Source organism: Sceloporus occidentalis, unplaced genomic scaffold (assembly GCF_023333645.1).
Source record: "Sceloporus occidentalis isolate IW3139 unplaced genomic scaffold, rSceOcc1.0.p SCAF_79, whole genome shotgun sequence".
NCBI lineage: Eukaryota > Metazoa > Chordata > Lepidosauria > Squamata > Phrynosomatidae > Sceloporus > Sceloporus occidentalis.
Genome location: NW_028317059.1, coordinates 1,212,845 through 1,225,981, shown reverse-complemented (window position 1 = coordinate 1,225,981; position 13,137 = coordinate 1,212,845). Strand labels below are relative to the sequence as shown.

General features: G+C 40.8%; 1 protein-coding gene across 1 annotated transcript; it reads right to left on the bottom strand.

The window, feature by feature from the left end:
• Positions 1–3,557: 3,557 nt before the first annotated feature.
• LOC149285366 (hepatocyte growth factor-like protein) lies at positions 3,558–12,871 on the bottom strand. Its single transcript, XM_089495393.1, has 17 exons — positions 12,741–12,871; positions 12,174–12,286; positions 10,208–10,322; positions 9,545–9,681; positions 8,389–8,509; positions 8,108–8,226; positions 7,708–7,876; positions 7,312–7,442; positions 6,747–6,878; positions 5,554–5,667; positions 5,359–5,391; positions 5,124–5,235; positions 4,954–5,031; positions 4,598–4,744; positions 4,380–4,486; positions 4,157–4,296; positions 3,558–3,719 (listed from the first exon to the last, which is right to left on the bottom strand). The coding sequence occupies exons 10-17, from the start codon at positions 5,597–5,599 to the stop codon at positions 3,558–3,560; spliced, it is 825 nt and encodes a 274-aa protein (XP_089351519.1). The 5' UTR covers positions 5,600–5,667; positions 6,747–6,878; positions 7,312–7,442; positions 7,708–7,876; positions 8,108–8,226; positions 8,389–8,509; positions 9,545–9,681; positions 10,208–10,322; positions 12,174–12,286; positions 12,741–12,871.
• Positions 12,872–13,137: the final 266 nt, after the last annotated feature.

Genomic DNA, 13,137 nt, shown 5'->3' with positions numbered 1-13,137 from the left:
CCGAGCTTTTGCCCGCGCCCACCCATTTGTGAAGGCTACGCTTCTCACGCTGCACTCGCTGCATTTATCACACTCTCTGACGACGTATCCCTCACCCCTGACGCCCATTAGAAATAATCCTGACTTCCCGCAGGGACAGGCTGCTGGCCCTTTTTTGTCTACCACGTTGACGGATAGGGCTCCTATTTCCGACTTCTTACTTGATGGCAGGTTGAGGACATTGGATACAATTATACCGGGCAGGTTGCCCTCCACTCTCGATAAATTTCACTACTGTCAATTGCTGAGTTTCTTCACTAAATCGGCTCGCAAACATACCATGACACGTGCTTTTACTAATTTCGAGCTCCTATGCACTGGCTCCTCCCTCCCTCCGCATGGTGTTTCGTTGTTATATCAACTTCTTTTACGGACGCAACTCACTGTCCCGCTACGCTTTCAAGGCTTCTGGGAGCAGCTACTGCAAGTCTCTCTAAGCCCGAATGACTGGGACAAGATTTTTCTCCTTACCCATAAGAGCTCACGTAGTACTAAGTTGCAAGAAACCTCGTATAAGCTCCTGACCCGTTGGTATAGGTCCCCTGATATTCTCCATGCTGCCTTCCCGGATGTGCCTGACACGTGTTGGAGGTGTGGCTCCGCGGTGGGGACAATTTTTCATTTATGGTGGGAGTGCCCGAGGATTGTTCCATTTTGGCGTCAGATCCATTCGCTTTTGCCCCGGTTCACGGACCGTCAGGTACCGTTTTCGCCAGCCTTTTTCCTTTTGCATCATACTGACCAATCGGTCTCTAGCTATAGGAAGTCGATAGTGCCTCACCTTCTAAACGCAGCGAAAGCCTTAATCCCGCTTCACTGGAAGGATCCTCTGCCACCTTCGTTTCGGGAGTGGGTCCTGAAGGTGGAACATATTAGGTCTCTGGAGGAGTTGGCCATGTCCTCTGATGATCAAAGTGAGAGGTATCGGAAGACGTGGTATTATTGGCTGGAATATGTTGGGAGCTCCGACGTTCGAGCCCTGTTGCAGGAGTGAGGGGTCGTTTCCGGGGTGGGGCGTTGTGCTGGTTTCTGGGAGCACCCCCTCCCCCCCTAACCCCCCTTTTTTTTTTTTTTGCTTTTTCTCTTTTTCTCTCTTCTCTCTCTCCTTCATGTCTACCTTCTCGTCTCCCTTTTGTGTGCCATCCTTCCCCGTGTCCTTCCCTTGTTTTGTCAGGGATGTTATATCTCTGCGCCCCCTCGCTTTCCTACATATTGTCCTATTTTGATTGGCCCCTGAGGCCCTCTATTCGGCCTATTGGGCGGATGTATACTGCCACGATTTCTGTTGCCCATGTACGCGTATATTGCCTTACTTTTGGTATGTCAATGTGGTATGCAATGTGTTATATTTCCTGCATTATTTCTGCCGCTGTGAGTGCCCTGTGTTCGGCGATGCTGGCCCACTGCGTTGGGCTTTATTTATGCCTGTGCTCTGTGGACTTGTGGACCCCTCTCCCCCTCCCTTTTTTCTTTTGTCTTCCCTTCCCACTCATCTCCTGTTCTGTTGTTCTGATAAAACAATAAACATATATTTACAAAAAAAAAAAAAAAAAAAAAAGAAGTTGCCAATTTGTCACTAGCCGATGAGAAATATTCTCTGCCTCATAGATGGAGTCTTGTGGTTAGTTGAATTGTTTAGGAGATGGGGCACCCTCCAGTATTTTTTTTAGTTTGATTTGGGTACAGGGAGTAGCAGTCCCTGGCTTAGTAACTATCAGTTGGAGGACATTTAAGGGGCACCGCAGGCCCACTGCATGATTACATTAACTGGTGACCTAGTGTGTTGGAAGAGAACAGAGTAACTAATGGAGTCTTAATAAAATCTTAATTTGCTATCATGTTGATGCTAACAACATTTATGCCAGTTGTGTCTTAAGAGGTTAGGCAAGGTTAGTTTTAGGAAACTTATGATGCCCAAAAGCAAGATTAGCAGGGGTTTAATGGGACTTAAGTAATGTAGCCAGGGCCAGCTCAGTCTTCCCTTGCAAGAAAAACCTGCCAAAAATGGTCCTTCAAAACAAATAATGAATGCCAAGCTGAACCATAACTCTCCTACCAGCACCCACTTCAGGGAATATTCAAGGAAGACCTTGAAAAAAACCTGAAATTCCAAGAAGAAAGGTAGTTTCAAGCCACACATGGATACTCTGGTTTTGTACACACAAGCCACATGGTCGTCATGGTTTTAATTCAAGTATAAACCCAATACAAAATGTTAGGCATCTTGCAGAGTTGTATTTGAAAACAGTCTCCAGCTTCTGCATAAATACAAAGCCACCAGGAATATGAACAAATATGAATCTGCGGAGTTTCCCCATGCATTTGAAAAGGGACCTCTCAGACATTGTATAAAGTGTATGAGACCCAAGATCATTGTACTGCACGGGGTTACTGAAGCGAAGGTAGAAATACACCTGGAAACCCTTTTCATTACAGTGTTCCTAGCAAGGACGTAACTTCCATGGGGCGCCGCAGGATGAGGGACGCGCTTGTCCCACAGAGAAAATATGTATCCCAACCTCCATCTGCTTCCAGAAGAGGATGTAAACTAGACTCTTAGACCTTCATCTTGTGGACCTCTTGCCCTTGGTGTTCATTTAGTCTCTGAAAAAATACCCACATGCTCTCGCAAAATGTATTCACAAAATAAAACAAAGATCATTGTACGCTTTTGGGTTATGTTTATTTTATCATCAATATAAATATCTTACAGCCTAAAAATGCATGATTAAAATTAGTTGGATTAAAGAGGTGCGGTACCAAATATGTTCCAGCTGCCAATAAGTTTATAATCGATAAAAAAAAAAATTATTAAACATGACAAACCAGTAATCTGCTATTAAAAATAAGTGTATATACACAGGTGTTCATTGATTTTCCCTAAAATGAGTCAAAGTAGCTCCAAAACCTGCTTATATCAGAACATAGTAGAAAAACTGAGTTTTGTCCTAAGCTCCTCCCCCCTCTATATACAGACATAAAAAGCCACATACAACAGATAAATATCAGTACTTATTGCAAGAACAAGGAAAGAAAAGTCTCTTAATTCTCTACTTTCTAGGAAATAAAAGCATACAATACAGATCAACCCTACGCCCTAACTTAACATTTAAAACAAAAGAAAATTTACAGAAATGCAAAAGGTAACCAAATCCAGTGTTTTTAAATAAACTCTCCATGTCGTATGTATTTTTGCATGGCCTAGTCTATCCCCCACTGATAACTTGCATGCCGACTATGGAAGAAAGTCTGAAAAACCAAACCCAGCATGCCAGTCATATTGGAATTTCACAGCAGGAGGGTTAAACTGAAAAAATCTGTAGAATTATACATATAGTAAAATAGCTTATTTTTAGCTGTATTAAAGGTTTTTGAACTACTCTTCTTGCAGAGCCATCATTTTATACTGCCTGTATACGTTGTCCCATTTTAGCCTGTCCCCCCAGTTGATCCCTGCTAAATAGGTGCCTAGTGGACAGTTTGTGAAGAAAGCAGCCATTCATATCCAACATGTTGGCTTACATCATCTTCAAAACTTTATTGATCCAGTCCACATACACCGAAACTCGAGTAAATATGCCTGGCTGTTTTCTCCTTCCACATCCTCGAGCTGGAATAATGACGCCTTCCAACACCCAGCATTCATGGGTCAGACAGGCAAGTGGACCTCCATAATCTCCCTGAAATAAAGAACACAAGGGGTTTCTCAAACATGCACCCACATAGACAGACAAAGTACAAAGCCACTTTGGCTCACATCATGTAATTTAAGACATATAATGTCTCACAATTTATAAAAGGCTGGGCTCATTATTTCTGTCTCCTACTTTTAAGATGTGAATAAAGTCTGTATTTAGTAATCTTCGCAAATAGGGGTGGAATGATGAAAATCTGCATTACTGAAAAGGCTTGATGCAGAATGCCACCTGCAGTCATCCAATTTTTTGCATTTACGATACAATGTTCCACGCCCTTTTTGGGTAAAAACAAATATTTCTTCTAATCCGCTTTTATAGTTTAGGCCTAAATAAAAATAGTAGCTTGTTTATCAGCACCCACCATGGATTATAGAGTTATCAAAGCAATTCATTTGTATCCATTAAAAGCATACACTCACCTCACATGCTCCAATCTCCAAGGGCAATGGTTTTGTGCAGATGTCATTGTCTAGAACCTTAGTTCTGCTGATCAAACTGCAGTCTTCATTACTCATCACTTGAAAATGTGCCACCTTTAATACGTTGTCGTGCCCAGTACCTGCAAATTCATTAAAAAGGTGTTTAAAGACAGCTGGTGGTAGAGAAATATTTTTGGACACCATTGACTTGCCATTAACATACCTCGGGTGTCCCCCCAACCTGCAATCTCACACTTGGTTTCAGCTGGTACAATGTATCTCTCCGGAGGGAGGCAGATTACAGCCACTCGAGAATTCAGAGTGACCGGACTTCGGGGAAAAAAAAAACGAGACAAGATCAGCAGACAGACAATGAAATATATGCATCATGAGATACGACATTAGGCATAGGCAAACAGATTACAGGTAGACATTGCTCACCGCTCTAGTTTCAGCATCACAAGACTGGAATCAGAGGGTCCACACACAATCCTACTGATGGGTACAGACTGTTTGTCAGGATCCTGGGGGGAGGGATTTTTAAACAGTGTTCCCATCACAGCCTCGTACCCGGATAAGTCAGCATCACTGCATGGAAATTTAAATGTGATAACTGGATAGTTTCTCCAGCGAGAGGAGTTAGTCGCGCTAAATGAGATTTGGTCTAGAATAGAACCTTTATATTTTAAGAAAAGCTTTTACTTGGGTGAAATACCCCATGAAGAATTGGGCCAACTATATTTAGTGTATAGATATGCATTGTTGGACTGGATTTGCATCAACGGAAAACGTCTTACCAAGAAGAGAAACATTGCCGTGTGCTGATCACCCAGTTCTCCTTCACTAATGAGCCTCCACAAAAATGGTCGCCTTGCCTACAAATAAAAGTATTATGGAATATTAATATTACGATTGACTTTTAAAAGTAAAAAAGCCAAAAACAATCTTAAGTGTTTTTACTTCTCACCTGTTTCGTAAACTAACCGTCCATGGAGAATTTCCGGGCAAACCGCCAACTATGCGTGCCTTCGAGAAAGCTCTTTCGGACCTCTTGCCGCAGGAATCAAACTCTATGTTTGCTAGGAGATTATAGGAGAGGCATATGTGACAGCAGGCCAACAAAATGCACCAACAGGGTTATATGGGGGATATGTAGGAGGAAGATGAAGGGGACATAATGTAGGGAGAGGTTGGAATCTTACCATCATTTTTTAATGACAATGGCTTTTCTCCACCTGCATCAAAAATAACACAATTAGAGAGATTGCTGCATCAAAAAGAACATTGTAAGAGCCACACGAGCGTCCAAATGAATAGCATTGGTCATTGACATTTGCAGCAGCTCTGTTTCCCAGGTAGCTGTATGCGAGTTTCATGGTAGAGGGTTTGCGCCTTACCACATTGTTTGATTGCACAGTAATCAAATGGTGTGTTGGGGTCCATGGTGTAGCACCATGGTCCATGGCTGTCCTTGTCTGGGTTTCGACAGTATTTGTTCTCCAGATATCCAGGTAACGGGAGATCTAAGAAGCTCCTATATGGAATTAACAGTAAGTATATGAATACTAAACAAACAAAAAAAACCACACAATACAACACGAAAATCCTACATCAACTAAACAGGAAGACCATTGCGTTTAATTCAATAAGTTCCTTTTAGCGGCAGAGGCTGTAGATAATGACCGCCTTGCCTCCAGTGTCCCACCGAGTACAAGCTCAGCACTCCAGATAGCTTGAAAAGGAGGTGTTTATTACAAAAGTGACAACACAAATGGCGATGTTTCAACTTTGTGAAGTGAAAAAAAGTAAATGGTTTTCTATAAACAAATACACACGTGACTTAATAACAGTATAAGGCCTGAAACCTCTCCAATTACGCGGTTTACCTTCTTTCCATCACACAGGTGATAGAATAGGATTGAAATGTTTACATTATATATAATATCTATCTATATTGAGCTCACCATACCTCACAACTGCTGTTATCAGTGTGATTAGTTTTGCCTAATGCGTTTTCATACAAGTATTTTCCCAGCCAAGCCAACTGGTGAGAGATTAAGTCGATCAGGCACAACTAATATGAATCCATTATTTAACAAGTGCCTCTGGAATTAAAGGGGCACTCCTGCCATCATATGCACTTTAATGCAGACCGATTTTGTTTTATTTATTTTTTTTGTACGGTCCCGTCAAATTCCCCCATATATATTTCCCCCCCCTTTTCATGCCATCCATCTATTTGGCTTGCAGGAGGTTTTCTTTAGCCGGAACTCATTTCCCGACGTGGCATACTTCATGTCTCTTGGTTCCAGCTCTTGATTGGAAAGCATTGGGGGGGGGGGGGGGGGGGTCTAATCAAACCTACCCAGTGCACATCTGCACTTAAATATACGGTAATTTCACAGGTTTAAGAAATAAATGCATATTAAAAGTACTTACAAACTACTACAGGCAGCCTGGGACACTTTAGTGTCCCTTTAATTAGATGCAAAGTTATCCCCATTCCACAGCACAAGTACTCCAAGGAATACACAGACTAAAAACTAGATAATTTGCTTCTGTTCACTTTAATCTCATGATAACGATTAATGGTGATTTGCGGGCAGTGGTTGTAGAACTTACTGCAGTTCATCCAGTTTATCACTCCAGTTACGGCAAGGGATTCCCTTTCTGGTCTTGCTTACTTTCCCAGCATACAGCTCTCCGTTGTCGGTATAACACTCTGCAGAACACACAAAATAGATTCTGTAATCCACGCGTTTGTTTAAAGGAATAAACATTAAAGTTCTTGCACCAGTATTTTAATAGGAAATATTTGGCTGAAATGGGAACAAAGAGCACTAGCTTCAGAATTCAAAGAAGCCAATGAAATCAATGGAGGGGATTTTGCGTGTGGGGGGGTCTTGTTAGAGTGGTTGGCATGGAGTATAATGCACAAACACAGGTTAACAGAAGGTGCATTTGACTGAATACATCTGCTGCAACCCAGTTAGGGTCAGAGAAGGAGGTCAAATACATGGGCGTCCTGATAAATCCCTCCCAAGGAGAGAAAGGGTCAATGCATGATGTCTAGAGTGTCTCTTTAAAAAACATTTATCATACCCTTTGAATGTGTGTTAATAATAGTGCTGAAACCCAAGTGCTCTTACCAGGACCGGAGGGCCCTATGTCATCAGGACATCGGTGTATTTGAAAGCAGTAAGCCACTCTCATGTTGGGGTTTGTGGTGAAACACCAAGGAGCTTCTGATCCATCTGGATTCCGGCAATAATTCCTATCCAAGCCTCTGAACACAAAATAGGGTATTAAAGTTGTGTAATGTTTCTTTAAAAAGTTTATGATCACAATTCTGTAACCCATCTCAATGAAAAGAAAAAAGGTTATTGGATCAGAACAGGTAATGGTATTGGATACCATCGTGCCATTTTATACAATACATATTACAGTAAAAATAACGGCACCATTTTTTCTGTTTCTGCCCTCAATAGCCATAAGTCTGCAGAGTCTTAGATCATTTTTATGCAACTTAAAGACAAAGTCATGTTACTTACTTGCAAGGGTATTTTTCAGGTAAGAACCGATGCTTGTGAGGAGTCTGGGAATCCCAGGGCTGGCATGGAATTCCCGACGTGGTCACATTTACACGGCCCCGGTAATCCTCACCGCGCTCTTTGAAACAGTTGGGAGTTTTATTCGCGGTTATTACCCGCTGCTTCTCTACTTCACCAAAACAGAAGTAAAAGAAAGGGGAGATGACAAAACAGTAGAATGACAAAAAAAATCTAGTGCAACAACTAAAATGCTTTCCGGTCAGTAAAAACTAGCAACCCTGTCCCCAAAAAAGATCTATTCATATTTTTTTTTGTTTGTTTTTTGTTTAGAGTCTTGGTTAAAAACCAAGAGCAAAACCTCAATCCCAAACAGTCAAAACCGTAATAGACCAAATCTTACTGCATGGAGTTATCTTGCAGTATTCCCACTCCACATCAGGGTCGGTTGTGTAGCACCAGGGTCGTTCGGAGCTATCTGGATTGCGGCAGTAATTATCATCTAGGAATTTGTCAGGGTATCTGCAAATAAACAAAAATAAAAAACGCCAATAACTATCAAAATAAATCAAAAGACCTGTTATGCAACATATATCAGCAAGTGATGGTGCGGACAGCCTCAACATCATAAGTTAGCTTCATTTATTTCTCCGTAGGCAGTAAGCAACCTCCTATTACACTTACTTTTCTGGTCTATAAGGATGCATGTGAGGGCTTTGTAAATCCCATCGCTGACACTCCCTTCCAGACTCTGTCCGGTCCACAGACCCCCGATAATCCTCGCCATTACAGGACAGGCATACAGCTGAAAACCAAAAAGTTATATAAATGACTACTAGAATGCCAACAAAACACAGGGCATGTCATCTAATTTGACCAATTATTTGACCTCTGCTGCCAATTGCCCCAATTTGGCTCGGTAGCCGACTTTTCATGGTTACTTACTGATGGCCATTTCGTGCAACTGAGAACCATTTGAAAGAGGAATAATGTATTTATCCACAAACATGTTTTCTGCGGTTTTCTATACACAATATTGTAACTTTTTTGGGCCGCAGAACACTGAGAAACTCATACCCAGGAAATGTTCCTAGAAGAGAGGGACAGAGGGATTTCGGTCCCAAAGTCCAACCCCAGTTTACTAGATATCCGATTTAGTATTTCTTAATGAATAGCAATATCCAGACATTTACAGATATAGCAAATCAAGTTTCCAAAGCGGGGAAAGCCCAAGTAGGACCGATGTGTGTAGTTTACATCTTAATGAAAGATCATTGACAAATGGAATGAAAGTATGAAGAAATTGCCGACATAAAACATGGCCTTGGGTTGAGCCAAATATAGACTAATTAGTTATCAAGAGGAGTTCTCTTGTGGCACTATTTGAAATTATGTTACTATCAGAAAGTAATTAAATCATGTAGTGTTTCCACAGTTATTGCTTCCATGGTCAGCACAATTTATATATTCTGAGTACTCCCCCTATATATATATATATATATATATATATATATATATATATATAAAAATAATAATTTACAACCGCTATCAAATTATCTGTCCCATATTTCCTGACTGAAAGACGGCATCTGCATTTTTGTCTGTACATCATGAATCTTGAATCACCCGGACGCCAGCCATATTTAACCAGTCGATCCATCTCTTTATAGAGTGGAAAGGAGATCATTATTCCATTTAGTATTTTTAACTTTATCGTTGGCAGCCACTTTCAAACCTAAGAAATGACTAAGCAGCCAATTTTCGTGATATTATAAACGCCCCAACACTGTTCTCTGCACCTTCACCCACATGCAATAGCATTTTGTACGTAAACACTCACCATCCTCACACTTTTTGATCCCACATAGCTGGTGTCTAACGTTTTTGTCAGTGGTATAACACCATGGTCCCCCAGAGTCTCTGTCTGGATTCCGACAGTAGTTTTCTTCTAGTCCATTTTTCGCTGTTGGAGTATACCTGTGAGAATGTTATGTGGATTGTAAATATCTATCGTTTTCTCACACATTCTCTAACGGTGGGTTAAACGTGGGCCTAAGTGGGATACCTGAAGAAACCATGGCATCCACCAAGGGATTGATTTTTGAGTGTGCCCATGTGAAGACATTAACATGAATTGCTTCCATCATAGGATAAACGAATAATTGGTCATATTTCTAAGGTTATATAATTTATAGCATCCAGTAGAGTTTTGGGGTGGCTTCTTGGTGTATACGAGCCATTTGTCCAGGAGGCTACCGTACTTTTTGGTGCCCATGATCCTCTTTAGTCAGAAGTCCAAAAAGGAGAACCAACTCCCTCATCTCTCTAAAATGAGAGTTTAAGAAAATGGGATTTCTCATTCTTCAGTACTGGATTGAGACCACTGTGGTGTCAAACATGATATTCAATGACAATCTTACAAGCCTATGTCTTGGGTAATAGAGGACCAGGGATAACTGTAAAGATGTAAGAGAACAAACAATAGATCTTGTGTAGTTCTTACTTGTGGTCGTGGGGGAACTTCACTCTCCACTGCTGGCAGGTTTTATTCTTTGCGGTTGTAGACACCGTACCTCGATACGTTTCACCATTCCCCACAATGCAATCGCGAACATAGTCTGGAGCATATGACATAAGTTAGATAAGGTGTGTGTGGGGGGGGAACCCTCCTCGTCTCCATTTGTTACTGAATGGAAAATTTTAAGTACTCTCTACCCCGCTCCACCTCTGCATGTGTTTTTCCACGTCTCTGCCACAGTGTCTAAAGTTCTTTTGAATCCTTTGCAGTTTATTTAGTCAACTCATGAGTTTGAGTTGTGACCTGAAAAAATTAATCTCACAACATTAACGACGCATCGATAAGGTAAAGCTTGACGCGTCGTGCAGAAAAGAGACTTTAAAATAAAAAGGAAAAAATATTTATCGGACAGGATATACAGGGAGTCTTAGTATAGAGGCAGTGACTTCATAAAACCCCAATCGGGTACAGCTGCTACGGTTCCCCTCCCGCAACAGATCAGGAAAAACAAAAAAAAAAAAAAAAAAAAGCAGCTACACATTGCCCACCAATATAGGAAGTAAAAAAGCACATTGTAATTCCAATATGTCCGTTAACCCACAAAACTGTATCGATCTTCACACATCCACAGAAGCGGGACAAGGAATCCGTGTCTTACGCGTTTCGCCCATCATAGACAGACATGATAAAGCCAATATGGGTGAAATGCGCAAGACGCCGGTTCCTTGTTTTGTGATTTTAACGGGCGTATCGGTGTTGCAACAAGTGGTATGTGCTGCGTATATGCTCAGTTACTTTTTTCAAGTCTGAGAAGATTGAGCATACATTTAAATAGGCGGTGCTCAAAATAAATGTAACACATACTTGTAGAAACATAGAATTTGGAGAGTGCTCCATACATCTATCACCCTCTGTATCATTTTCTCTAAGCTATACATATATAGAGCGCCGTCTTTCTGGATTTTTATTCTGCAAGCCATTCTTTATTTTGGTAGCCTTCCTCCGAACTCTCACCAAAATGTCAACATCCTTCTGCAGATAGAGTCTCCAGAAGCGCACACAATATGCCCTCATTCTTTACAGGTAACAAGACGAAAAATCTACATAAAGTGACATTCCATCCCCAAATGATCACTCTTTAAAAGCCTCCTGGGCCAATCGGGTTTACAAACTATGCCTAATGTAAACTCCTTTGAACAAGGAATTAACTTACAGAAACAAGAGCTAAGGAAAGTTGGATTGTTAAACGCTACAAAGAGACAACATATAAGTTTTGGTTAGGGAGGGTCTAAAAGAGACAAAAAAACCAATTCATCTTTGCAACTGCTTTAAAAGCCACAGGATACCTCTCAGGTTTACAAACCATGTATAGAATGGGCCAGTTTTGGTTAGGGAGGATCTTTCTTAAAACTTTGTTTGCCCCCAGGCACAGGATCTTTTAAAAAAAGCACACTGTAATTAACGTAAACAAAGACGCATCACATTTAAAGTGATCTCTAAATTGATGGGTTTAAAACAAAACAAAAAGCGGAAAGTTCCTTGGTACTGCGAACAATTTAATATGTAGCTCAGCATGGCTGCTTTTAGTTACACACATGAGGACTCCAGCGTTTCATAAAACAGTGCTGACCTTAGGAATATTTTTCCCATGTAGGAGGATTCCCAGTGTATTTGCTAGGCAAATATTAAAAAGTGGCTAAAAAAAAAATAAAAAAAAATCCCTTTACAAGTTAAAGCTTAAGCACTGTCTCCAGTTTGTAAAAGTACTTCTAAGATCATAAAACAGACTACTGTTAATTCTGATCCGGATCAATTACATAGCAAGACATTATTTGCCACTTAATTATATATCAATCTCTGGCTATCCAAATAAAGAATGGAGCGTCAATATGAGGTCCGCGTGCCAACGATGTCTCAGCGATGAACAAGCCAACGTTGCATTGCTACTCACCTTTCTTCTGATACAAATCATAATGCACATTTCTCAGCAGGGAGACACGGGCTGAATGCTCCGTCCACGGGAGCAGGCGGCAACTGTGACTGTTCCAGTTGTAATCAAAAGCTCTAAGTTCAGGGAGAAAAGAGACGTTTAAATATACAACCATTATGGAATAAAAAAAAAAAATAAGATAAAAGATAAAAAGTCTTTGCTTGGTTTCGACTCATAAAAAGAGTTTTACACAATCTTTCAAATGGCTAATGAAGGGCATGTGCATAAAGGAGGCATCGTGGATAAATAAGAATTACCGGAGACTGTACCGATTACTTTAATGCCAGATCACACAGTCTTTGTCTTTTACTACACTAGTGAAAAATGGCTCATCTTGGTTATTAAGGCCACAAGAGCACAATGACTCTTTCCTGCTGTTGGGCAGATGTTCCTATAGGCAACCCTGTTGACCCAACGAAACTTGGCATGCTACCCAAGAACTGTCCTGATAAATGACCCCCAATGTGCCTTGGATAACTACACTTGTTATCGGTTTCTTTGGAAGAGCCCCTTTTCGATGTAACATACTTGCACTCTACGAGCTCCGAACACTGTTTAGCACAGACATGGACTTCTGCTTTGATCTCATCCTTTCTGGACTCTTCTTGCGGGTGCACAAGCTCCACTCCTTTAAAGCGCTCGTAATCGTTTATGGGGCTGCGCTGAGCTGCAGAATTAACAAAAAGAAAAATTACCATCCTATAAAATAATTAAGTTTCATACAATCTCAGGAAAATGGATTCAAAAAATATATATTACTTCATATCCACTTAATTATGGAGATCCAACAGGTGGATGGCTTTTTGGGGCTAAATCAGATATTATGCCATACTAAAATATACTATTAATTCTCTTTTACATTAATTGCTATCACAGGTTTGGAAGTTCAATGCCAGAAGTTTAAGGACCTTAATAAGAACTTCAG